At 45.9% G+C, this 24,095-nt stretch overlaps 1 protein-coding gene across 1 annotated transcript in view; it reads left to right on the top strand.

Moving 5' to 3' along the window:
- Positions 1 to 24,095, top strand: part of MYO18B (myosin XVIIIB) — a 189,498-nt gene that overhangs the window by 87,057 nt on the left and 78,346 nt on the right. Inside the window, exons 25-32 of the mRNA XM_041003594.1 lie at positions 3,091 to 3,210; positions 3,854 to 3,962; positions 7,153 to 7,274; positions 10,834 to 10,988; positions 14,858 to 14,981; positions 15,876 to 16,076; positions 21,510 to 21,620; positions 23,254 to 23,358. Coding sequence (XP_040859528.1) covers positions 3,091 to 3,210; positions 3,854 to 3,962; positions 7,153 to 7,274; positions 10,834 to 10,988; positions 14,858 to 14,981; positions 15,876 to 16,076; positions 21,510 to 21,620; positions 23,254 to 23,358 — 1,047 coding nt within the window. The remainder of the gene's footprint in view (positions 1 to 3,090; positions 3,211 to 3,853; positions 3,963 to 7,152; positions 7,275 to 10,833; positions 10,989 to 14,857; positions 14,982 to 15,875; positions 16,077 to 21,509; positions 21,621 to 23,253; positions 23,359 to 24,095) is intronic.

Raw genomic sequence — 24,095 nt, 5'->3', positions numbered from 1 at the left:
CCTAGATTGTGTTGTCTGTGCTTTGTGGCCCCCTACAAGTCGTTTAGCTCCATTGCCTTTGCATAAGCGACTCAGAGTGGCCAGAGCCAAGCAAGCAGGAGGCCAGTTTAGAGCAGACCCTGGAAGTCTCTCTCCTCATCATCCTTTAACCTCATCTTGTACAACATTGACCTGTAGGTTTCCTAGACTCATCTCAGAGTCTAGGATGTGATGTGGGAGAGCTGACTGGCAGTCCTGGGATTTGCAGTTCCATAAACCATCTCTTTGCCCTCCAAGCACATTCCCAGCGTACTTTAAGGACAATAGGACAAAGAACAGTCCAGGAATGCTGCATCCTAAAGGGGGCCAGGGATGCTCTTCCATGCAGAACTGGAGGCTGTTCCTTGGGTTGCATGGATCTGACTTCGAGTCTCAGCTGTGACATGGAACAATCCTGCAAACATCCTGGAGGCATGTTTACAGAGTTCCCAAAACTAGGTCTGCTCACTCGATTGGTAGAAAGCTGATCACTTGCAGGGGTGAAGAGATAGGGTCACTGCAGAGAACAGGGTGAGGTACTGGGTAGCTCAAACTAAAGCCCTGGGTTCCCCAAGGAGTTAAGAGTGATGGTGCTTGTTGGCTGAAGTTGGGGCTGATACATGCATGATCAGCTTGTCCAGTTTCTGGTTGCTCTGCAGAGCTGCTGGCTTTCCTTTGATTGGTCAGCAACATTTTGTTCTTTAGGGTGTTTAGATGATGGCAAAGTGGGCTCCAGTCAGTCTGGGGTGAGGACGCTTGCTTCTTGGCCATGGCCTCGCCTGGGATTCCTGGAAGAGAAACCCTTGGAGGCGAGAGACCTGTCAAGATGTTATCTGCTGGAGAAAGGAATGACCTCATGGGTCTGGCGATTAAGGACCTGGTAGGGTCAGCTGCTGCACTCCCACAACTCAGTGGGCTAAGTTTAGCAGCTACGTTCAAAGCAGGGGATGAGCGGGGGCTCACCATGTGTGAGGGGGCTGCTTCCCTCAAGCCTCCTCCTTGCTCTATTTCTGTTGAAAGTCGAATTTGGGGCTGAGCAGTTGGTGATGTGGTCATCCATAAGAGGCAGCTGGGCTGGAGGAGGGCAGAAGACAGTGAGTGTGGAAGGGACAAAGCAGCCTCCGATTTCACAGCACGACTATTTCTGTTTGGAAGATATATTTCTTTTTCCCTTCTGATGATGAACATGGATAAAAAAAAAATAGCAGTGCAGAAATGCATCCAAGGAAATGGGAGTCCCCTGTGAACCCACACTTCCAAGAAACACAAATCTCCAGTAGTGCTTTGGGAATGCTTTGTTCTGTGCCAGCACAAACACAGGGACCTGGCCCATCCCTCTGTTTGGCTAGTTGACTTTTTTTGCCTTAGAGAAATAGATCTTGGGTGTGTGTGTGTGTGTGTGTGTGTGTGTGGTGTGTCGGAACATTCAGATCTGTGTCTGTTTTATTTAAAATTTAATTTTATTTGAAAGATAGACGCATGCATGCTCACACGCACATCCACACACATGCAGGATCTTCTACCCATTGGTTCATTCCTCAAATGGCTGAAACATCCAGGTAGAATCAGCCAGCTAGGAATTCAATTGCACGTACCTGAGCTATTGCCCCCGCCTCCTAGGGTGCCCACCAGCAGGGCGCTGGGATGGAGAGCAGAGCCAGGGCTTGAACATTGGGCATGCAAAATGGCATACAGGTCTCCCAAGTGGCACTGAACCACTGTACCGAAACACCAGCCCCACACCTTTCTTCATATATCTCTAAAGCACAACCAAGTCATTTCCAATGCAGAACCCTAATCTTCTATGCCTAGTCTTTTTTTTTTCCCCTGCTTATTTCACTTATACCAGTGAAATGACAGGACTTTAAAAAGCAACTGACTTGTATTAATTCCTTCCTAGTTTTCCTGGAAACTCCTTGTCTAGTTGTATTTTGTGGGTTTTTATAATATCCTACTGAGTATACAATTACAGTAAAGATGCAACTGGTAAAAATAGGTTGGGACACACACACACATACACTCACACATGCACAGAATTAATATTGAATGTGTGTTGCTGTTGCCTGGGAGAGGCAGATAGGCTACCGGAAGCCTCTTACAGAGGAAGAGTTAAACGTTTTCTAACAGGAACTTCTGCTTGTTTTTATTATTTTATTATTTTAAAAATATTTTCATTGCAAAGTCAGACAGAGAAGAGAGAGGAAGATCTTCCATCTGATGATTCACTCCCCAAGTGGCCGCAATGGCCGGAACTGGGCTGACCTGAAGCCAGGAGCCAGGAACCTCTTCTGGGTTTCCCACATGGGTGCAGGTTTCCAAGGCTTTGGGCCGTCCTCAGCTGCTTTCCCAGGCCTCAAGCTGGGAGCTGGAAGGGAAGTAGGGCTGCCAGGATTAGAACCGACATCCATATGAAATCCTAATGAGTGCAAGATGAGGACTTAGCTGCTAGGCTACAGCACCAGACTCTATTTTATTTTGCTTTTAAAGACTTATTTTAACTGTGAAGGCATATCTGCAGAGAGAAGGAAATACACAGAGAAAGATCTTCTGTCTGACTGACTCCCCAAGTGGTTGTAATGGCCAGAGCTGACCCAATCCAAAGCCAGGAACCGATAGCTTCTTTCAGGTCTCCTACATGGGTGCAGGGTTCTAAGGCTTTGGGCCCATCTCAACTGCTTTTCCAGGCCACAAGCAAAGAGCTGGATGGGAAGTGGAGCAGCCAGGACATAAACTGGTACCCATGTGGGATCCCTGTACATGCAAAGCAAGGATTTAGCCATTGGGCCACTGTACTGGGCCTGGTCATTTATTTTTAATGGACCATTATTGGCCAGGCATTGTGCTCAGCCTTCCACATGTTTTTCTCCCTTAATCGTCAAGACTATTCTGTAAGTTGTGCCTCTCCGATTGAAGTTGAGGACCCTGAGATTGACAGATGTGCTGCTTCGCTGAAAGTCACATAGCAAGTGTCAGACCAAGAATTCTCTCACACTTGGTTGCACCTGAGGGTGGCTTCCCATGAGAAGGCCCTGTGAGTGACCCTTCTCTAATCACCCTACCCCCTATTCCTAGGTTGCCGACTTGACCACAGAACTTGCTGATGAGCGCTTCAAAGGTGACGTGGCCTGCCAGGTGCTGGAGAGTGAGCGGGCAGAGCGGCTGCAGGCCTTCCGGGAGGTCCAGGAGCTCAAGGTGAATAGGCAGGGATGGCCAGATAAAGTGGCTGGGCCTACACTCCATGTACTCACATCTGAGCTTAGTAGGCATAAGCAAGAAGCATAAATTGGAATGCATGAAGTCCTGGGGGGACAGGTAGGTCCTCTGAAGGCTTTGTTTTGGAGGTGCTATGAATGTATCATCCTTGACTATGGAATGGTGACGGTTGAAGACTGGGGCGGTGGATACTTACCTTGGTGGTACTTTTGGTCAGAACTCTTCAGGAGGTGGTCAATTCCTGCCCTTGCGGGCATGCATCATGGCTGTACCAAGATCAGGCAGCCTCTTTGGTTTGGTCTCTGGTTGAAGACCAATTGGCAAATGATGTCATGGCAAAAACGTGTATAGGAGAGAGATCACACTGTGATATAGGAAGCCAAAGCAAGGGAGCAGGCGTTTACTGTTTTGATAATAAGAAGCTTCTCACAAACACTAAGTCAGGAATTCCAGAAGAGCTGTCTTAATGCCCTCCAGAGACACAGCCTCAGGTGATGCAAAATGCCCCACCCCCTTAATGGCATCAGACTGAAGACCAAGCTCCTAACACATGAATGCTTGGGGGACTAATGCCACTTCTGCCCTCCACAGACTGTAGCAAACCTTGAGTCCTTTCTTTCAGAGCAAGTGTGAGCAAGTCCAGAAGAAGTTGGGAGAAGTGGAAAAGCAGCTGGAAGAAGCCCAGCAGAAAATCCAGCTGAATGACCTGGAAAGGAAGCATGCTGGAGGAGGTGAGCCGCCTGGGACTGCTGGGTGGCATATTCACGGACAGAGTTGCTGCTTCATCTCATTCCTACATTCAGACGTTGGTACATCCTGAGCACTTGCCACGTGCTGGGTGTTGCCTTAGGGGCTAGGGCTTTGGCAGAGCAAACATTTCACAGCCACTGCCTTCTGGAGCTTAACGTCTCATGGAACAGCCTGGAATGAAACAGGTGATCCAACAATGTCCCAAAAAAGAGGTTAATAATGGCAGGGGCCATCTAGCAATAATGCAAGGAATAAAACAAACAAACAAGTCTGTGATACGGCCCTTTCCTACTTGCACATTTTTAAGTGAAACTTTCACAAAGTCAGTTTTACAAAGTAAATCTGGGAAACTGGGACCAGTGAAATTGAGTTTTGGGATTTGAACCCATTCCGTGTTTGGATGACAGGCACAGCAATGGTTGTGTCTCAATTTCCTCGTCTTTCAGACAGAGGTAATCATCATAGAAGGTCAGTGAAAATTGCTTTGCCGTGTTGTGTGGGCACAGAGCACTAAACAGATATTAACTACTTTATTGTTATTCCTAATAATAGCAGAATCACTAGCCATCCTCTTAAAAGCCAATAGAACACAAACTACTGTGATTACAATCTAATAGATGATGAAGTTGTGCCAGGCACTCAGCAGGCATGGTGTGGTGAGGAGGTCAGAGAATGCTTATTTTCTGCTAGTAATGGACAGGCTCGGAAGTACCTGGAGTTTCTAGGAGTGCCTTTCTTCTACCATTGCCTGAGGACTCATCTCTTACGGTTGGATGATCTGGTGACACGGTTGTCAACTTACCACTGTGGCTTTTACTCTTCCCAGCCTCAGGGAGTCACACGAAAAGAAAGACCAGTGTGTGCCAGGTTCTCTAAGATGCCTTCCTTCAGCGTCCCCAGAGAATGGCTGCCCTTGAGAAGTAAGGGGGGCACTCAGGAAAAAAAAAAAATGCAAGTCGGGATTCTGGGTCTGAGATGAGGCCCCTTTCCCTGGTATTTTACTCATAGCTTTTCTTTCAACCCAGGCCAGGCATTGACCAGCAAGGTGACTGCAGAGGAGTTTGAGTTCCTTCAGTGGTGGGACACCTGACTTTGGAGGGGTAGGGAACATTTTGGTGGCGAATCAGCAGTTTGGGACAGTGTGATTTCGCCCGTATCTCAGTACTAGTCCCATCTGGCTGAGATGCGTGTCAAAAATCACACACTCTGGTTTCTTTTCCCATGGACTGACTAGGGAGTTGATGAAGGGAGGAAATGTGTTTATTCCATGGGGACGTTAGTCGCAATGCTAAACAGGCTCTCAAGCTCTGGCTGCTCCTTCCAGGAAGCCAACCCACAAAGACTCTGTTTTTCATGATGAAAGTAATACACGTATATTACAGAAACTCTCTGAAATATGGGAAAGAAGAAAGAAGCAATAAAACACTTTAATCATCTCTACCACAGTGGCACACCATCTCCTCAATGGATCAAGCTGGGGTATAAATTATAAAAAATTAAAAAAAAAACCCTATGTGTTGTATTTATGCAAGACTAAATGCTTAAAGAGCAGCTTGCACGGTAGGCACCCGGTGCTGAGCTGGACTTTGCGGGAGGTTACAGCTGAATTTTAGTTCTCAAGAAACCTGCAGTGCTAATGTAGAAATCACATGACTCCAGAAAAAAAAAAAAAGGGTGGCTGAATACAAAGGGGCAAGGCAGTTGGAGGTGGAGGATGGAGGACGGTTTCCTTACCTGCTTGTGTTGCCCACTTGCGTCACTTGCTACGAAGCACATCCTAGAATAGAGCTCAGAGGTACTTCATATTCCTGCTTCTTTTTTTGCAGGCTGGGATGCTTGCTGCTGTAAGGCACTTTTCTGATAGAACGGCAGGATTTTTTTTTTCACCTATGGTATTATTTATTTTGGTGGGAATTTGAATGAATGCTAAGTTAACTCCTTACAATTATATCATTTGTTGAGATTAGTAACATGGAAATCCCTACTGTGGTCACCTCTTCCAAGACTTTCATTTTATCATGCATCTAAGCTTCAGTTATTTGTCCAATTAGCAGTCCATTCATCTTTCTGCATCCATCCACCCACCCATCATTCCTTCTATCAATCCAATTATTCGTCCATTAATCTTCCACTGTGCCATCTATCCGATCACACATCTGTCCATTCACCCATCAACCTAGCCAATGAGAAGAATCAAGCACTTGCTATGTGGTAGGCATCGTAGTGTGTTCTGAAGGCATACTAATGAATGAAATGAACATGTTGCCTTGTGAGTTTGAATCCTCCTTTGGATTCTCTAATGAGATCTCTGATCATACTATATTCTACTTCTATTTTTAGAGTTTTTCCCTCACCACTAGATTTCGTAGAAGGTGGATGGAAAGGTTTTTGTCCTTCGTGGGTAGTTCAAAGTGGCATGTTCTATGAGTATTGAGCTGAATGGATAGATGGATGCAGAGATGAATAAACAAATGTTCTCTCTCTTCACCTGTGCACATGTGAAATATTCTCTACAGCTTCCTTAACTAAAGAGCACTATTTTATTATTTGTAGTAAAAAAAAAAAAAAGCAGTAAGCTAAACTAGCTCATTCTACTCAGCCAATTGATCTTAGTGAAACAAGTGATTTTTTTTAAAGTTCAATATTGTTATGCATATAGTAGACCCTTAAAATTGCTATTTCAACCACCAGTCATTTCTTGCGTGCTCTGTGCCCCATACAAGGCTGGTCCTTGGGATAATTCTTGTTGGTAGTTTATGTCTGTGGGTTCATGAGGCAATTGGTGAACTTGTAGCCACACCTACAGGGAATTGTTTTGTGAGGGGAAACTCTTGTAGTGGCTGTCACTGATGACTAAAATAGCTCCCAGGCCATTAGGGATTATGAAATTGCCTTGAGAAAAGGAAAGGTGTGAGAGTACAAATAGTATAAGGCCACAAATCGTAGAGCAGCAGGTGGTCAAGTACTGTAGACAGCTGGAGGTAGTTAGGATAGGACAGGCTGCCTGGAGGAGGTGTTTTTAAAAATTTGAACTGAATGCTCTTTTTGAATGTGACACCCGGGGGCTCCTGCATGCCAAGAGTCAAGGCAGGGGAGGGCAGCCACTTGCAGACCTAGTTTACACTCACTTGTTCTCACATTCTGGGCCTCCCCAACTCTATTCAACAGCAGACGAGTGGCAGATGCGTTTTGACTGTGCCCAGATGGAGAATGAATTTCTCAGGAAGCGTCTACAGCAATGTGAAGAGAGGCTGGACTCGGAGCTGACAGCCAAGAAAGAGCTGGAGCAGAAGGTAAGAGGGAGGGGATAGTCTGGACCATGGAGGAGCTGGGCAGCTGGCAGGTTCTCACCTCCAGTGTGAGTGTTCATGGTATGGGCCAGTTCTGGGGAGGTGGAAGGAGAGCACCAGCCAGTTTCACCTCTGCCGTAAATGACAAGTGCTGGCTATTGTAGGATATGTTGAAAATACCTTCTTCAACTGCGTGGTTCTGCGTACCAAGGACAGATGTTGCAGATGAGTGGACCTGCTAACTTTGGATGCCTGCATTCCAGTCCCATTTCTGCTTAGACATTGTAGAAGTCACTTTCCTGTTTGGGCGGAGAGTCTAATCTTTGTAAACATTGTCACTTGTTCCTACAATAATCACATTGTACCCATTTCTCATGCCTTTAATCTGCTCCCTTAATCTCACACCTGGGCCAGAGCCACTCCCTCTGGTCCTTGTTTCCAAACGCTTCCCTTAGCCACCTGCTGCACTGGAGCCAGTACCTCCTCTTCCTGGGACTCAGATGGTTCCAGCATCGAACACAGTGCTGCCTCTCGGGGTGGATAATTTTCCTTCTGTGTTTTGTCAGTTTTGATTCTGAGCTTGCTTGCCTTTGGCAGGATTTCCTCGTTGTGATGTTTCTTGTGGTAGATTTCCTCCTACAAGACCTAGAGGTTTCTCTGTCACACGTTTCTGTACGAATCAGCTAATTTCTATACCCACATGAGGTGTAGACCTGAGGTTTTTGCCCCTCAACCTAGACTGGGGGAAACTAAGCTTTCTTTCCTCTTCAAAGGGAATGGAGTGCTTATTGTTCTTTCTGATCATGGGGCTAGTTCTTTGAAGGGCCTGCCAGCGTGGAAGTTTCATTCCAACTCTGCACCTGCTATGGGCTATGGTCTATCTCCTATCTCCCACCCTAACTGTCATAGCTTACCCCTGAGCTTCTGGCTTTGTATCATCAGCATTTGTGACAATCAGTTTCTTTTTGGAAACTGAAGCTGTTACCCAAGCTGTATTACGAGTATAATATAATAATGTCAAAATAGAATTACGTTATAAAACATAAAATATGACATACATTATATATGAATTCCAAAATGTTGTGGAAGACATGGGAAAAAGAGCCATGTTTGGGCTGGCATTGTGCCACTGCAGGTTAAGCTGCCACTTGAGGCACCTGTATCTGTGTAAGTCATCCTCAGCTGCCCCATGGCTGGTCCATCTATGCATCTGGGTAAACGGCGAGAAACGACCTGAGTCCTTGGCTCTTATCACCCTTGTTGGAGACCCCAGGTAGAATTCCAGGCTCCTGAGTTGAGCCTGGAACATTCCTTGCTCTTGTTGCCATGTTGGGTGCTGAATTAATGGTTAGAAGATCTCTGTCACTCCACCTCCCTCTAACTCTGCCTATCAAATCTTCTGGAAAACAGATTAACTTCTCTTGATGCGAAATTTTTAAAATCAAAATACAATTTTGTCCTACCGTGAATTTCCCAAAAATATTATTTAAAATGAGCATGGAAAGCTCCCCTGATCAATTTTTCTAAATGTGGGTTGTGTATCATATTTTTACCTAGCCTTTCTAGATGAATATGGTGAGAGTGTGACCTCTTGTCCCATCTTCCATTGTCTCCAGTTGTCCCTAGTCTTCATCCTGACTTATCTATATATTGACTAAGTTGATTAATGATGTGTGAACACTTGTCTTTAGGGGGGCGAGTTGAAAGGAGGTGGAGCAGGGAAAAGCCATGATTTGTGGCATTGGCTCATTTTCCATGGTGCAAACACTTCTATCGTGACCAATTTCCGACTACCCCCATGATGTTATTGGACATAAAGTTCGCCCTTGTGAATCAGTGCAGCTGTTCCCACACCCCCTGGACTCTGCCTTCTCCCTCCTCCCGCCAATGCCTACTTCTTCCTCACCTGCAGGCCTTTGCATATGCGGTTACTCCTCCTTATAGCACCTCCTACCTCCTGCTGTAATATTGATATACAAAAGGAACAGATTTCGTGTAGTTCATAGGCACGAGTCTAAGAATATAGTGATATTTCCCTTCGAGGAATCTGCTTAAAGGTCGTTCTTCTTAGAATGTGTTTGCAGGACATGGGGCTGGGTTGGATGTCCTGAATTGCTTCTCCGAAACAGTAGCCTAATTAGGATATATTGTCATTGAACCACCTACCTCTCATCTCACGCCACATGATGAAGAACTGTAGGATGAGGGAAATGATGGGAGAAATGTATCCTAGACACAGATGAGTGAGGGCGAGACCACACTGGATTCTTTGCACAATGGAGTGAGACTCAAGTGTCCTGCGTGGCAGTCAAGACATTTTCCATTGGTTACTGGCAGGGTGGGCATCTGGTTGGGATCCCCCACAACCATCCTGCACCATAGGTCAACACAGGAGGGCAACCTTGAGGAAGCAGCCCTGATTCCTGTATAACAAATTGGAAAGGCAGGTCAGTCTCCCTAAGGAAGGGGAATATTCATGCTGCATTAAAAAGTAATAAAATGGCAACCTTTTCAGAGCGGCAGAATCTAAGAAAACATCCCATTTGCCTTCAAATACTGAATCTAGAATTACAGGCTTCATTAACCCAGAGTTTTGCTTATTTAAAGCAATTCTTTAATGAGGCCGTTTGTGCAAAGCCAGACTGCTGAGTTGCACTCTTCTCCACATGTAAACTAGGGCACCCAGGAGAGTGTTTTCCTGAAGGGGGCTGCCGGAGGCTCTGCGCCTGCTTGCCCGCCCATGCAGTGCACCCCAGGTGTCATTCATGGCTTGCACCCATCTCCGGGGTTTCCTGCTTAGATTTACTGGCTGCATCTTTCCGGAGGGGCTCTGTGGCTCTCTTTCTCCCTCACTTTGTCGGATTGATGTGGCCAAGGGAACATTAATTGTCTGGTGTCAAGTTGAGGCAGGGAAGACAAAAAGTCCGTGGGTTGCCAGGATATTTGTTGAGAAAAAGTTAACAGGTGGGTGAATTTGCCCTCATTTCACCTCTGTGCAAACTGAGGCTCTGAACAGCCCCTTCCTGGAAGTCATGCTGGTCAAAGTAGTTAAGACTAGATGACTGCGACTTCAGTGTCTTCTTCCCATTATATTTACCTTGGATGTGGCAACTTCCTGGGATTCGAGTGACTGTTCATATCCACGCATCTCACGGCCATGGATTCAACTAGCCATGTGCTAAAAATATTTGGACCAAAAAATAAGTTGTGCGTGTCCTGAGTGCATGCAGACAGCTTTGTTTTCAACATTACCCCCTGAACGACAGAGATTAGCTAAGTATTAGTGTATTAGCTGTGTATTAGTGAATACACAGCATTTGTATCACATTAGGTGCTGGCAGGCGTTTAGAGGGGGGATGTAATGTATTTGGGAGGATGGAGTTAGCTCTGGCTTGAAACTCTAAGGGACTTGAGCCTCCATGGAGTTTTGGTACCTGCTAAAGGTTACGGAAGGAACCCTCCTCCTCCTCTCCACCCATGGATTTCAGGTGATGACTCTTAGGGACTAACACACCTATTTGGTACCAGCGGAGCAGGACCATTCATTGTCTTATTCCTACAGCTCGGGGAACTGCAGGGTGCTTACGAAGGGGCCAAGATGACAGCCCAACAACTGAAGAGGAAATGCCACCGCCTGACCTGTGACCTGGAGGACACCCGAGTCCTGCTGGAGAACCAGCAGAGCCGAAACCATGAGCTGGAGAAGAAGCAGAAGAAGTGAGTTGCAACCCACATCCTTCCTGGGCTGCTTAGACTGGGCTTGCCTGGTGCTGGGATCTTGTGAGGTCTGCATGGTCTCCTGCTAAGCCCCCTTGCTTCTCTCCCTTTCTCTCCCATGGGGCTTAATTAACCCTTCTGATCTGCTCTGGATTTATTTTCCTCCTTACATCTTACTCCAGCCTGGTTCTCCCAAGAACCCAGAAAGACATAATTGTTTTATCTTACTTACTCAAACTTGGCAGTTATCCATAACCATGCAGCCTAGGGGGAACTTCTATATTCTTTTTTTTTTTTTTTGACAAGTAAGGGATTTGTTTCGAAAGATCTCATGGCATGGTGGTTAGGAGCCCAGGCACTGATATTAAGCCATCTTGGTTTGGGATGAGGACTGCATCTAAGAGTTAAGACATTCACCTTTCAAGGGGGAATGCCTAGGTTTGATTCCCAGTTCCAGCTCCTGACTCCAGCTTCCTACCAATGCAGATCTTGGGAGATGGCAAATGATGGCTCCTTCAATGGAGGTCTGGTCACCTGCTTGAGATACCTGTGCTGACTGCCTAGCTCCCAGCTCAGGTTCCAGCTCTGGCCAACCATTTGAGAAGCGAATCCAATCAATCTCTCTGTCTCTCAAATAAACCATTGTGGTTCAAGCCCCAGCAATGGCTTCTTTTAGTTGTGTGACCTTTATCAGGCAGGCCCTTCAGCTCTTTGGTAAATTGAGCAAAGGGCAAGGAGAATAACTGTCTTGTGGTGAGGACTCTGATTTTGGGTGGTAGAGATGAACAGACGAGATACTCGTTCTTACCACCATGATTGAAATTAAGGTAGGAAAAAAAAATGCAATTTCCTGCCCTTTTCATTTAAGACTTGGAGTAAGATCATGTGAACAATCCCAGCAAGGATTGAACCTTGTGCACAAGTGAGAGCCCAACCTTGAATCTGCACCCTGGTTCCTATACTTGATTTCCTTTAGAGGTGTTACCAGAGCCATATGGCAGGAGAACTTGAATTGGTGCCTAGGCCCACACTCATGGATTTCCCTGTGCAGACCCTTAGCACCCATGAGGCTTTTGTCCCTGAACTTGGCTGTGCCCACAGTCCTTCTGCTGTCTTGGTGTGGGCTAAGGTTTTCTGAGGTCCTGCTTTGAGCCAGGCCAGCCCTTGCAGAAAATTCATAGGTGAGAAATAGGTGAACACAATCTATCTTGGAAGATTCAGAGCAAACATAGAAAAATGTTCCTGCGTGAGCCAGGATGTGACTTTGCAGAGAGTACTAGCAGAATCGCATTTCCACAGTGGGGGAATGAATGGGGCGGGTGGGGTGGTGGTTTCGCCATTGTCTCTCTCACTTATCCTTCGGCTTTCCAAGGTTGGCTCTTTATCTGACTTTCAGGTCTTGCAAAGGCTGTTTGCCTACTCCTACAAAGAGGAGAAGTCTGCTCTCTTTTTACTGAGGTTGTATTGCATTTTATTTATCTTTTTTTTTTTTAACCTGCCTATGGATGATCTGGCTACATCTTACCATGGAAGTTGAGGCAACAGCTCAGTTTTTGTCTTGGCCACCTGCTGTGTGGCCTTGTCAAGTGACATCACCTCTCTGGGTCAGAGAGCAACTGGTGTTTCAGAGGTGTCCTTGGTCTTTACTGGTCACTCAATGACCGTGAATGGTTCCGACAGACCCTGTCTCTAATACACAGAGTTCTGGACACTCTGTCCTCCTCCAGGTTTGTCTTGGCTCTAGCTGTCTTGGTGCTCAGCATGGACTCCTCACTCTTGTTTTGTGAGACTCCAACTCTCTGACGGGTGGGGCACTCTCCAGAAAAGTTCTGTCTCTGCTTTCCCACACCCCCTTCCATGGAACCTGGGATTCATATTCCCTTCAGGAAAAGTCTCTGCTTCTTCCTCCTTTCGAAACAAATCTTGGGGTACCTTCTGCTCTGCTACCCTACCTGGGCAGAGGCGTGTTTTGATGTGAAATGCAAACTGCAGGTAGATGAGAATTTTAGCAGGGAACTTACAGGGCAGCAAAAGTGTCCATGTAGAGGTCAGAAATTCAGGAGAAGTCAAGATCCCAGAGTCAGCAAACCTCCATGGAGAGCCAGGTGGTAGAGACAGCCGCTTGCTCTGTAGTCCTGAGATGGACTGATAGCTTTGTGGTACCTGAGTTCCCTATCCCCCACCTTGCCTGCACAACATCCCTGAAAGCTTCCATTTGGGGTTGTCTTATTATTGCCATGGTTACCCTGCACATGTCACAAAGGTTGGAACTCTTGGGGTAAGCCCTGAAGGAGGTCCACTGACTCCAATGCTCAGGAGAAAGCTGGACCCCAGGTTTTCCCGGAAGTATATGTGTGTATTTGTCTGGCCCCAGGTGATTGGTTGATCATTGTGTTCTAGAAGTTGGGGGTCTATATCCATTCTTTAGGATCAGATGACTTGTCAGGTCAAGCGCTTCTCTGAAATACCTGTCATACCTGGCCCTTGCTGCTTCACTTCATCTCACCTGTCCACAGGCATGGACTGGTAGATGGGGCAGGGACTATCTAAGATGCTAGGGAAGCTGGATTCAAGTTCACTTCTACCATTTGGGAATTAAGGAATGAGCTGCTCCACCTCTCTGAACTTGAGCTTCCCTCTCTGTAAATGGAGATGACAGTTTCTCACTGTGTAGGCCAGAGACCTAGCATCTTGAGGCAGCTGGATCATCACCATCCTCAGCATGCTTTCATTCAGAAGCTACAAATACTACTTCTTGAATGATGTCACCAACAGCCCGTTAGAAAGATTCTGAGTTATGGGGTCTACCTGAGGACGTCTGTCACTGGTCTGCTTGGGAGTCTGGGACTTTGAATGACCATCAGGTATTAAGGGGCATTGCATCTGTTTTTAACAAAAGGGCCCTTTTTGCCACTAAGACCAAGAGCCATGCCCAGGTCTGCCACTTCCATTTCTCTGGGGCCCTGGAGGTGTCCTGTCTGAGCCATGGGATGCTTACTTCAAGCCTCACCTTGATGAAGTTTGCCAAAGGCTCCCGGGCTGGTTTGCTCACCTGTGACATGAATACAAGGCTGAGACAACTCGGAGGGGGTGATATTTGCTCCTGGGAGTGCTTACTGCTGCCATCATGGAGGTGCAAGAGGGTTTCTAACTAGGTGTTTCTTAGTTCCCTGCATGACTCCCCAAAAGGATTAGTGAATCTGTATGTTTCCTACCAGGGAAAAACATGGGGACAAGAGTGAAGGACTACATTCCCAGCATTTGGGCAACAATTAACATGCTTCAATGTGGCTTGTGGGTGCACCAGCCAGACAATAGATCAAGTAAGAAATGCAGGATCGCCTTGTCTGTGTGAAGACAGATAAATGACAACATGTATATACATGCTGACTGACCAGAGGGCATTGGCTGCCAAACGTGGGCCTGGGAGAGTCAATGGGTCTTTACAAATAAGTTTTCTGAGCTTTTTCTATCTACTTATGTGTTTGCAATTTTAATTTTATATCTACATATAATTTTATCTTACTTTTAATTTTCTTGTCTACACATTTTTATCATAGTTTTAATAAGCACCCAATATTTTTTGTGGAAATGAAAACTCCTCTGTGAATCATTATCTCACAACTATAACCTTATAGAAAAACATTGAACAACACTTGTATATTTCTGTCTCTATCTATCTATCTATCTATCTATCTATCTATCTATCTATCTATCTATCTTTCTATCTATGTGCATCCATCTATCTGTCCATCTATCCAGCTCTGTCTCTCTTGCCTATGGCACTAACTGCTTCTCTTTAGCTCCTCTCAACCCTCCATATCCATTTCCCCTTCATTGGTGCCATCATGTGTGTTTTGCCTAAACAGGTTTGACATGCAGCTGGCCCAGGCCCTGGGTGAGTTTGCATTTGAGAAGAGCCTCCGTGAGAAGGTGACTCAGGAGAATACCAGTGTCCGGTGGGAGCTGGGTCAGCTCCAGCAGCAGCTGCAGGTAAGCAGTGAGGTGAACCCTCTAGACTCTTGGATGCTGGATCATAGGAAATGCCATTGTGCACCTGCTACAAATGATGTTGTCAGGGAGAGAACCCTGGGCAGATGTCCTGGTCTGCCAGGTGGCTGGGGTCACAGGTCCCAGTGAATCTTAATGAAACAATGATTGGCTGATTCATCATTAGATATTCTTAGCTTAATGTCATGATCTTGCTCTAGTCACCTGCATAGGTTCCAAACTGCCTACCAGGGAGGTGTAAGAGGCTCAGCAGAGATGAAATCAGGTACCAGGAAGCAGTGTTCTTTGCCATGCCATCCCAACACTGAGGACTTTTATCCAAATATTGACACCTCACTTGGGTTCTTCTTACCCTTCCGTGGCTCCTTAATACCCCGAGGAAAATCATTAAATTCTAGTCTGGAATCCAGCAACTCCATGGTGCTACACACACACATGGCTTCTGTGACCCTGGACTTGACTTTCTAACTTGAGTCACCTCTGGATGCTTTGCTTGTTGGCTCCACTATCTTCACCCCAAGTTGGGCAGGCACATGGAGGTGTTTTAGCTTTGTACCCACCCTTCCCTTGCACATGGGGTCCTTGAGGTGCTCTGAGATCTAACTCAAGGGGTAAAATCCTTGCTTTTCCTTAGTCCCTGCACTTACACCTGTCTGCCTGCCCTAGGCAGCATCTCCTGCTGTCATCTATCCCACCCCCCCTTGGTGTGGGGATTTCTGGGGTTCTGGGAAGGAGGGGCTGGGAGGCAGAGATGTAAAAGCATTCATTGGAACATGGAAAGCACCACTCCAACAGCTCTTGGAGGTCTTCCTGGGGGAGGCAGAGTGACGAGGCTCCTGTGGAATCTGGGCTACGTTCCTCTTGGTGTCTCTGTAGAAAAAGGCGCAGGAGGCCTCTCAGCTGAAGCAGGAGGTAGAGAAGCTGCAGGACCAGAAACGGGAGCTGCTGGGGTCCACCTCTCTGCGGGAAAATTGTGTTGCTGGATTGAAGGAGAAGCTCTGGAAGCTAGAATCCAATGCCCTCGAGCAGCAGAAGATCCAGAGCCAGCAGGAAAGCACCATCAAGCAGCTGGAGCAGGTAGGCTCACTGCATATGGAACGGTCTGTCTGGTGTTGGCTCCAGGGCATCTTCTCAGTGTCTGATGTGGGCTGCTGCTCATCCTTCGAGGGCTGTCTAGGATCCAAGAAGACCTCTCCACTCTTCTTAACTCAGCCATTTAGATTCTCCATGATCTTCGCCTTCTCCTGCCCTTCTGCAAGGGTCAGTGTCACCTCCTCAGGGAAGCCTGACGGGATCCCTGTGTACATAGCCTAAACTTCTCTCTCATGTAATCTCCATGTCTTTAGCTGTTATGCTTTCCTTCATGGTATCATGATATCTACATATCAGGTAGCATATGTACGTATACACACACTATATATAGTATATATAAATCACATATATGCTATATAATATATATATGTATGTATGTATGCACATACAGACACACACATATATATCCTGATGTTTTTATCCTTTTTTTGAATATAAACTTCAGGAAACTAACTGTATATATTTTCGATCTTGCTTATCAGTGTATCCCCAAACAGGTTAAAGATATCACTGGTGCTCAACAATGAACTGTTGACCAGATGTCTAACCCTTAGTGAGCATTCTTTGTATTGGATTCAGCCCTAAGTTCTGCTCTTGTATCCTCTCAGGAATTGCAGCTGGGAAGTTCTTATTGGTATTAACTTTACTTTTTTTAAATTAAAAGTTTTATGTAGTTGAAAGTCAGAGTTACAGAGAGGAAAGAGAGAGAGAGAAACTTTCATCCACTGGTACACTTCCCAAATGGCCACAATGGCCAGAGCTGGATGAGGCTGACACCAAGAGCCAGGAGCTTCATCGGGGTCTCCCATGTGGGTGCAGCAACCCAAGCACATAGGTCATGATCTGCAAGCATAGTAACGGGAGGTAGATTCGAGGTGGAGCAACAGGAATTCAAAACTAGTGTCCATAGGGATAGCTGGCTTAGCCCACTATCCCACAGAGCTGTCCCTTTAATCTCACTTTATTTTTTTTTTAAAGATTTATTTTTATTATTTTTTATTGGAAAGGCAGATATACAGAGGAGAGACAGAGAGGAAGATCTTCCGTCCGATGATTCACTCCCCAAGTGAGCGCAACGGGCCGATACTACGCCGATCCGAAGCCAGGAGCCTCTTCCGGGTCTCCCACGCAGGTGCAGGTTCCCAAAGCTTTGGGCCGTCCTCGACTGCTTTCCCAGGCCACAGGCAGAGAGCTGGAAGGGAAGCGGGGCTGCTGGGATTAGAACCGGCGCCCATATGGAATCCCGGGCGTGCAAGGCGAGGACCTTTAACCACTTGCGCCACCGCGCCGGGCCCTTTAATCTCACTTTATAGATATAGAAGCTGAGGTTCTGAGACTGGGAGGAAGTGGCAGACATTAAGCGCTAGACCCTGCTTCGTTTGAACACCCACTATTATGTGCCTGTCCCCTGTACAGCCTAAAGCACAACTGGAGATCTGAAACAACGAAGGGATATGAAGCAAGAAGATAAAATATTCTGGTACCAGCACCTCTCATGAAATAATATATGAATATTTTATTTGCTTGTATCTATGTTCACTTCATCCCCAAAAGAATTCGATGCTGTTTATAAGATACATGCACAATAACATAATACAATTATAAGTAAAACAATCCGAGCCAGAAAAATACATTCTAAAATACACACAAAGGAGTGTGTAGGGACAGTGAATTAATATGCAGATATGCCAAGCGCAGGCTTTAAACACTTAATAGTTTTTGGCTGTATAATTTCTGGTGTCCAGAGGGAAAAAGGAATGATGAGTCATGTGCTTTTTGTTATTCTCAAGATAAAAATCAAAAACGTTTTCAAAAAGAAGTAAGAGCATTTTTAATGTTTAGCTTTAAAAAAATTTCTCCGGTAGTGTTTCAAATGAATGCTTTGTTTAAGTGTTTTTGCTTTGAGATTCATTTATTTATTTGAGAAGTTGATTTCACTTCCCAAATACCTACAACAAAGAAGTCTGGGCTGAGCTGGGCTGAAGCTAAGAGCCTGGAATTCCATCTAGGTCACCCCTCAGGGTCGCAGAAACCCAAAGACTTGGAGCATCACCTGATATCTCCTAGGATAATTATCAGGAAACTGAATCAGGAGCCTGGAGTAGCCAGGACTTGAAGCAGGCATCTGACATGGGATGCAGGAGCCCTGTGCAGCATCTTAGCAGGTGAACTCAGAGCATCTCTGTTGGCATGAAGATCAGGTAGGTGAGTTGGGATTCTGGCTTTGGCTTCTCTCTTAACCCTGCTGTAGGAAGAGAGATGGCAAGTGTGGCCGGACAGGATCTGGAGAGTCTTAGGTACTCAGCAGTGGGCTCTTTTCCTTGCTTGCTGAGTCAAATTTATGAAACATTGCTCCTGTGCTCAGTACCATGTGTGTGCTCCAGTTGCAACCTTAGACAATACACACACTCCTGAAGGTTATAGTCATGTTTAGCGTTATGGGAACATTTAGCTTGTAGTTATGGTCTAGTGGAAGGCAAAAGAAGTTCAGGGAAGGCTTCCTGAAGGGAGGAATATTTTCCAACGCTGAACACTGGAGAATGAGTGAACATCAATAGAACGAGACAGTTACAAGCAGAAGGAATGGTCAATGCAAAGGCCCAGAGTCTGGGAAGTCATGTGATGTTAAAGGAGTAACATGAGTTCTTAGAAATAGCTGATTGTCTACACAAGGAGCCCTGGGGAAGGTCTGTGCTGTAAAAGAATGATTCATGGGTTTCACAATGTCTTTGAGCCCAAATAAAGTTATTTAACTCCATTTTTTTTCTTTTCTCATGAACTTTTTGAAGCACTCTCATTTGACTTTAGGCAAACTCATGGCTTTTCTAAACTTCAGTCTCCTCCTCATCAGTGGGATGAGAAATGGAGACCTGTCCATCCTCTGGCTGCCCCGACTCCCACCTCCCCCAGCTCCAGCCAGTGGAGAAAGTAGCATTACCTGTAAAGGTCATTAAGAGACACAGGACAGGACACAATGTCCGGCGTTGTGTAAGGCAGGGGGGCTAAGGCTGTAAGTGAACACTGGTGAAAAATCACACCCGCTCTTTAAGACAATCACTGGGAGGACCACTTGGGGCTTGGAAGCAGGACTGTCTGGCTTCCTCAATTCCAGCCTCGGCTTACCCGGGAGATGAGGCTGACTCAACACATCACCAGCTGTCAACATCAGCCGGGGCCTCATGCTGAGTTGTGCCTTTGTAGGCATCCAGTAGATATTTATTTATTCGAATATAGCACTTTTCCCAGGGAATTTTATGTTAACTCGTATAAGCCTGACAGAAGTGGCATTGCAGATGTCAGGAGTGTCCAAGAGGCTAGGGGAAAAAATGAAAAAGAAATATTCTATTTACTTGCACAGGCTTTTCGTTTTGGATTATCTTCCCATAACCTCTGTCATTTTAAAGAAGAAAAGGAAGGAAGTTGACATTTAAAGTCGGTCTACTTTATGCCAGGAACTGCCACAGGGGCCCTGATATACACAATCCTTTTTTACTCTTCACAGTCCTACACAACAGGAAATATTTTCAGCATTTTAAAAGACCAAGATTGTTTTATTTTTTTTTCCAATTCAATTTCCATGTTGGAGATGTCAGTTGACAACTTGCAGAAGCTTGATGAAAGGGGAGGGAGAGTGATTCCTCTGCCTTGCCACTTTACTTGCAGTTTTACCCTTTATGGTTTCAGTCACTTGTGGGCAACTCGCATGCAGAAGTACAACATGGAAAATTCCAGAAGCAAGCAATCCATAATTTTAAATTATGTTCCATCCTTGAGTTGTGTTGATGAAATGCTCAACCATCCAACTGAGACTCACATGGGACCTGAATGAGCCCTCTCTCCAGTGTGTCCATGTTATGTATCTTGCCCTCCCATTTGCTACCTGGTAGCCTTCTTGCTTGTCAGATTGACTGTTCTTGTGTCATTGGGCTTGTTTTTAGAAACCCTTATTTTATGGCATAATATTGTCCAAGTGTAAGGATGGTGACGTGAAGTAAGCAACAGGGCATAAGACATGGAAGGATAGATTAATTCTGGTGCTAACTGAAAACACAGCAGAAATACAGGAAATTACATGTACAGGAATTATATATACATGTGTATATGTGCATATGTTTACATACACAGGCATAAAATTTGACATTACCTGTGCTTTCAGGCATGCACTGGGATCTTGGAAGGTATTCTGTACACATAAGGAGGGATTATTGTAGTGCATTTTCTACAATATTTTCCATTCACACTACTGGTCTCCCAATACTGCCTCCTGCAGCAATAGCATAAAAGAATAAGATCAGTAAAAACTTAATAGAGAATGGACTCCCAGTGAAACTGTCGGATGTGTCTTGACAATGGAATGCTGGACTCTCTGCCATTTGTCCAAGTTCACAATGACAGCTTTATGATTGTTTATGAGGAACTATAGTATTGTAATGATATAGGGGAACTCATGGGGGGGATTTAGGGAAGGGTTAGGGGAAGTCCCAGGGCCTGTGGAACTGTATCATAAAATGATGATGATGATGATAAAGCACCTAAAAAAGAAAGCTTAATAGTTTGGAATCTTTTGCTCTGTACTCTGGAGCATCTGATTCAACAGATTTAAAAGGAAGCCATGGGATTTGAAAGTTTTCAGAGTCACTGAGGTCATCATGAGGCGCTATGAAGTTTGACAAGCAAGGGCTTGGACCCTGCCCGTGTCTCAGTTATGCTGATCAGGAAAGAAAAGTCTTGAACTGTAACCCATGATGGCTACCTCCATTTCTAGAACATTTTGTATGACCTCACCCACATTTGAATGTCACACTTATCTGTCATGTGCTGAGGGTGTATTTAGGAGACTCTTGTCCACAGGACCCAGACCCTTCCTGGCACCACAGGCTGCTAGGCAGGGAGGGCACGGTCATTCAGGCACTTGACGACATGGGTCATCTTACTTAATTCTCATAGTAGCGTTCTGGGTATGGTTATTTTCTACAGAAAAAGGAACTTGATGCAGAGATCAAGTAAATGGTAAAGGTAGCATCTTGTTATGCCCCCCCCCTCCCCATGCCTTCGAATCTTTGTAAGCTTCTTCCAACTATCCATTCTCACCTGTCCACTCATCCATAAGTACAGTACTGACCCTGCTTCAGGAATGACAGACTTATTTTATCTAGGATGTTGGGGAGGATTCAGAGGCTGCATCCAAACTCAGTAGGCAAGGGTGACTGATTAGTGATGTCTACCTATAGACACAAGGAAGGAGGGGGCCGCATTCGGGCTAGGTGTCTATGACCTCCCGGGGTGTCCAGGAACATCAGCTGAGCCTTGCTCACACATTCAGCACATGAAAACTGCAATTGGAATGCTCAGGGTGCCATGGCAGACCAGGAGAGTTAGAGCGAGTCACACTCATTTACTGCCCTTGCTTCCCCCTAGCTCCGCCAGCAGTTTGAGCTGGAGATTGAGAGGATGAAGCAGATGCATCAGAAGGACCGCGAGGACAAAGAGGAGGAGCTGGAGGACGTCCGCCAGTCCTGCCAGAAGCGGGTATGTGAGCCAGCAGCACAGCTGTGCCCTTGGGTCATGAAACGTCCAATCCAGAAATGCCGTGTTCCTTAGAGTGAGGAGAGGGTCTGGGATCTGGGGGTTGGCTCTTTTCTGTGACCCTCTGAGATACTAGTGCAAAAACCCATATTCCAAATGTGTTTCTGGAACTATCTAGAAGTCTTTAGAACTGTCCAGCATAATAATCTCTAAGATCTTTACCAAAAGCCTATAGTGCTGTCTGACTGATGCTTTGGTTACAGACTTCCAAGTCCTAATCATGGGACTGGTTCCTTCTGACCATTTGCCTTCCAAAGTCAAATCGTTTAGTAAACTTTTTCCAAGTTGTTTGCAGACAACTCAGTGTAGAAGGAAGCAATAAACCCTTGAAAACTGAATGCCTAGATGCAATCATAATTATTATTTTAAGTGTTCTTGTAGGTCTCTTTATATATACCTAACTACCTCCACACACATTTGTAGAGATACTGTTTTTACTGAGTGGAATCATACTGTTTTGAAGTCCACTATTTTTTACTCAACAGTTGGTCCTGAACTGAATTTACATCTGTGATGCAGAACTAACTCATGCATTTACTGCATTATCAGTACTTCACCTTAAACATGCTTATTGCTGGGCATTTGGGTTGTTTTGGTTTTCTGTTGTTATAAATGATGCTGATATAAATGACCTTGAGGATGTAGGGACGGATGTGAATGCAAGACATATCCTTAAGGTGTAATTTCTAGAAAGCTTTTGGTTACTCCTCACTTAGCACAATGCTACACTTGCTGTCTGGGGACTACCCACACCCCCATCATGCCTGTGATCATGTAAAAATGTGTTCCATATTCCACTCAAGAAAGTGTAGCCTTTCCTGATAGGTAGTTTAGATGATCTGTATGTTTTTTCAAAACGAGATTTCTGGCCTCAGCTTTCAAAACAGATATGAGCAGATTGTCTTGCCTTTCTCACTCTTCAAGTTTTGAAGGGGACTTGCATTCTATGGACTTAGCCATCCATTTGTCAGGAGACATTTCAGCAACTCTTCTCAGAGCTTGATCCATCCTGGGAACCCCACCTTCATGACCTCACACAAAACCTTATTACCTCCCAAAGATTCCACTTGCAAAACACATGACACTGGTATTTTTTTTTTTTTTGGTAAGAGTTGGGGTGCGGGATGAGAGGAGTCCTTAGCAGCCTGTAATCTCTGATGCAACCTGCAGCATTTTGTATTTGCTAAGGAGATGGATGCAGAAGTTTAGGTTGGCCATGATGCTGTGCAGGGATTTGAAACACCAGAGTGCCGAGACTTGTGAATATTCAAGCAGTGGCTCTAGAAAGGAGAGATCCATTCTGCTGGACAAGCTCACAGTCCACAACAGGAGGCTCCCCATAACTATCCCAGCTCTCCCTGTCGTTGTCCAGCTCCTGAGCTCTTAGACTCCAAGTTCTTCCATCTGAGACAACCCCCGCCCACACGCTAAGCCAGGCTTCACAAAGCAGAGGCATAAGTGAGCTCCTTGTCCCTTCCTCTGCCTTTTGCGGGGCGGGGTGTCCTGCCAGCATCACAGAATCCATCCAGATGGAGTTCACGCTCTCTCCACATGCCTCTGTCCTCTGTCCCCACAGCTGCGTCAGCTGGAAATGCAGCTGGAGCAAGAGTATGAGGAGAAGCAGATAGCTCTCCACGAGAAGCAGGACTTGGAAGGCTTGATTGGAACCCTCTGTGAACAGGTAAGACGGAGGCATTGGCGGGCATTCAGGAGGATGCACTCCCTCCTATAACAGCAGCTGGAGCTCCAGGGAGGTTCACCTGGAGGGAACTCATCCTCTGGCACTCAAGGAAGGCCAAGAACCAGCCTTTCTGCTGCTTTCTCCCAAATGCCCTCTTATCTCCCCACTCTGCCTGTCCTTGCTGACTCCTCAGAAGAGAGCTGCAGGTGCCTGGAACCATCTAGGTTCTCAGAAGACTCCCATGGGAATGAACAGAGTGGGTCCAGCCAGGAGTTATCACTGAGACTTCTTTCAACAGCTGTTGGAGTAACATAGGGGATGGTCATTGCTTGAACAGAGCGGGCAGATGTGAGCACACTCATAACTGGATTCAGGAGGACAAGATTTTGCGAGAAGCAGTCAGTCTCAGTCAAACCGAAATGTAGCTTTAAGCCCTGACGGCCCACTCATGTCCCCCTGGCTTGGGGTGGCTAGAGCATGGCTTTGGGACCGGGGAGAACAGAGCCTGGTGTAACCCTAGCCATCAGTGTGTGCCGGGTTTCTTAACCTCAGGACTGTGGACATTGTTGTAAGCTGGCTCGTTCTTCATGGTGGAGACCATCCTGTGCATTATAGGACATCAAACTGCATTCCTGGCTTCTACTAGCTCAGGGACAGTCCCACTGCCTCCCAGTTTTACCAAACAAAATTGTCGATAGCTGCCTCCTTATAGAGGTGCATGCAAGGCAAGGACTCTA

The sequence above is a fragment of the Ochotona curzoniae genome, unplaced genomic scaffold (assembly GCF_017591425.1).
Source record: "Ochotona curzoniae isolate NIBS_2020 unplaced genomic scaffold, NIBS_Ocur_1.0 scaffold_274, whole genome shotgun sequence".
Lineage (NCBI taxonomy): Eukaryota > Metazoa > Chordata > Mammalia > Lagomorpha > Ochotonidae > Ochotona > Ochotona curzoniae.
The sequence above is the reverse complement of the archived record's forward strand: the minus strand, read 5'-3'. Positions and strand labels throughout refer to the sequence as shown.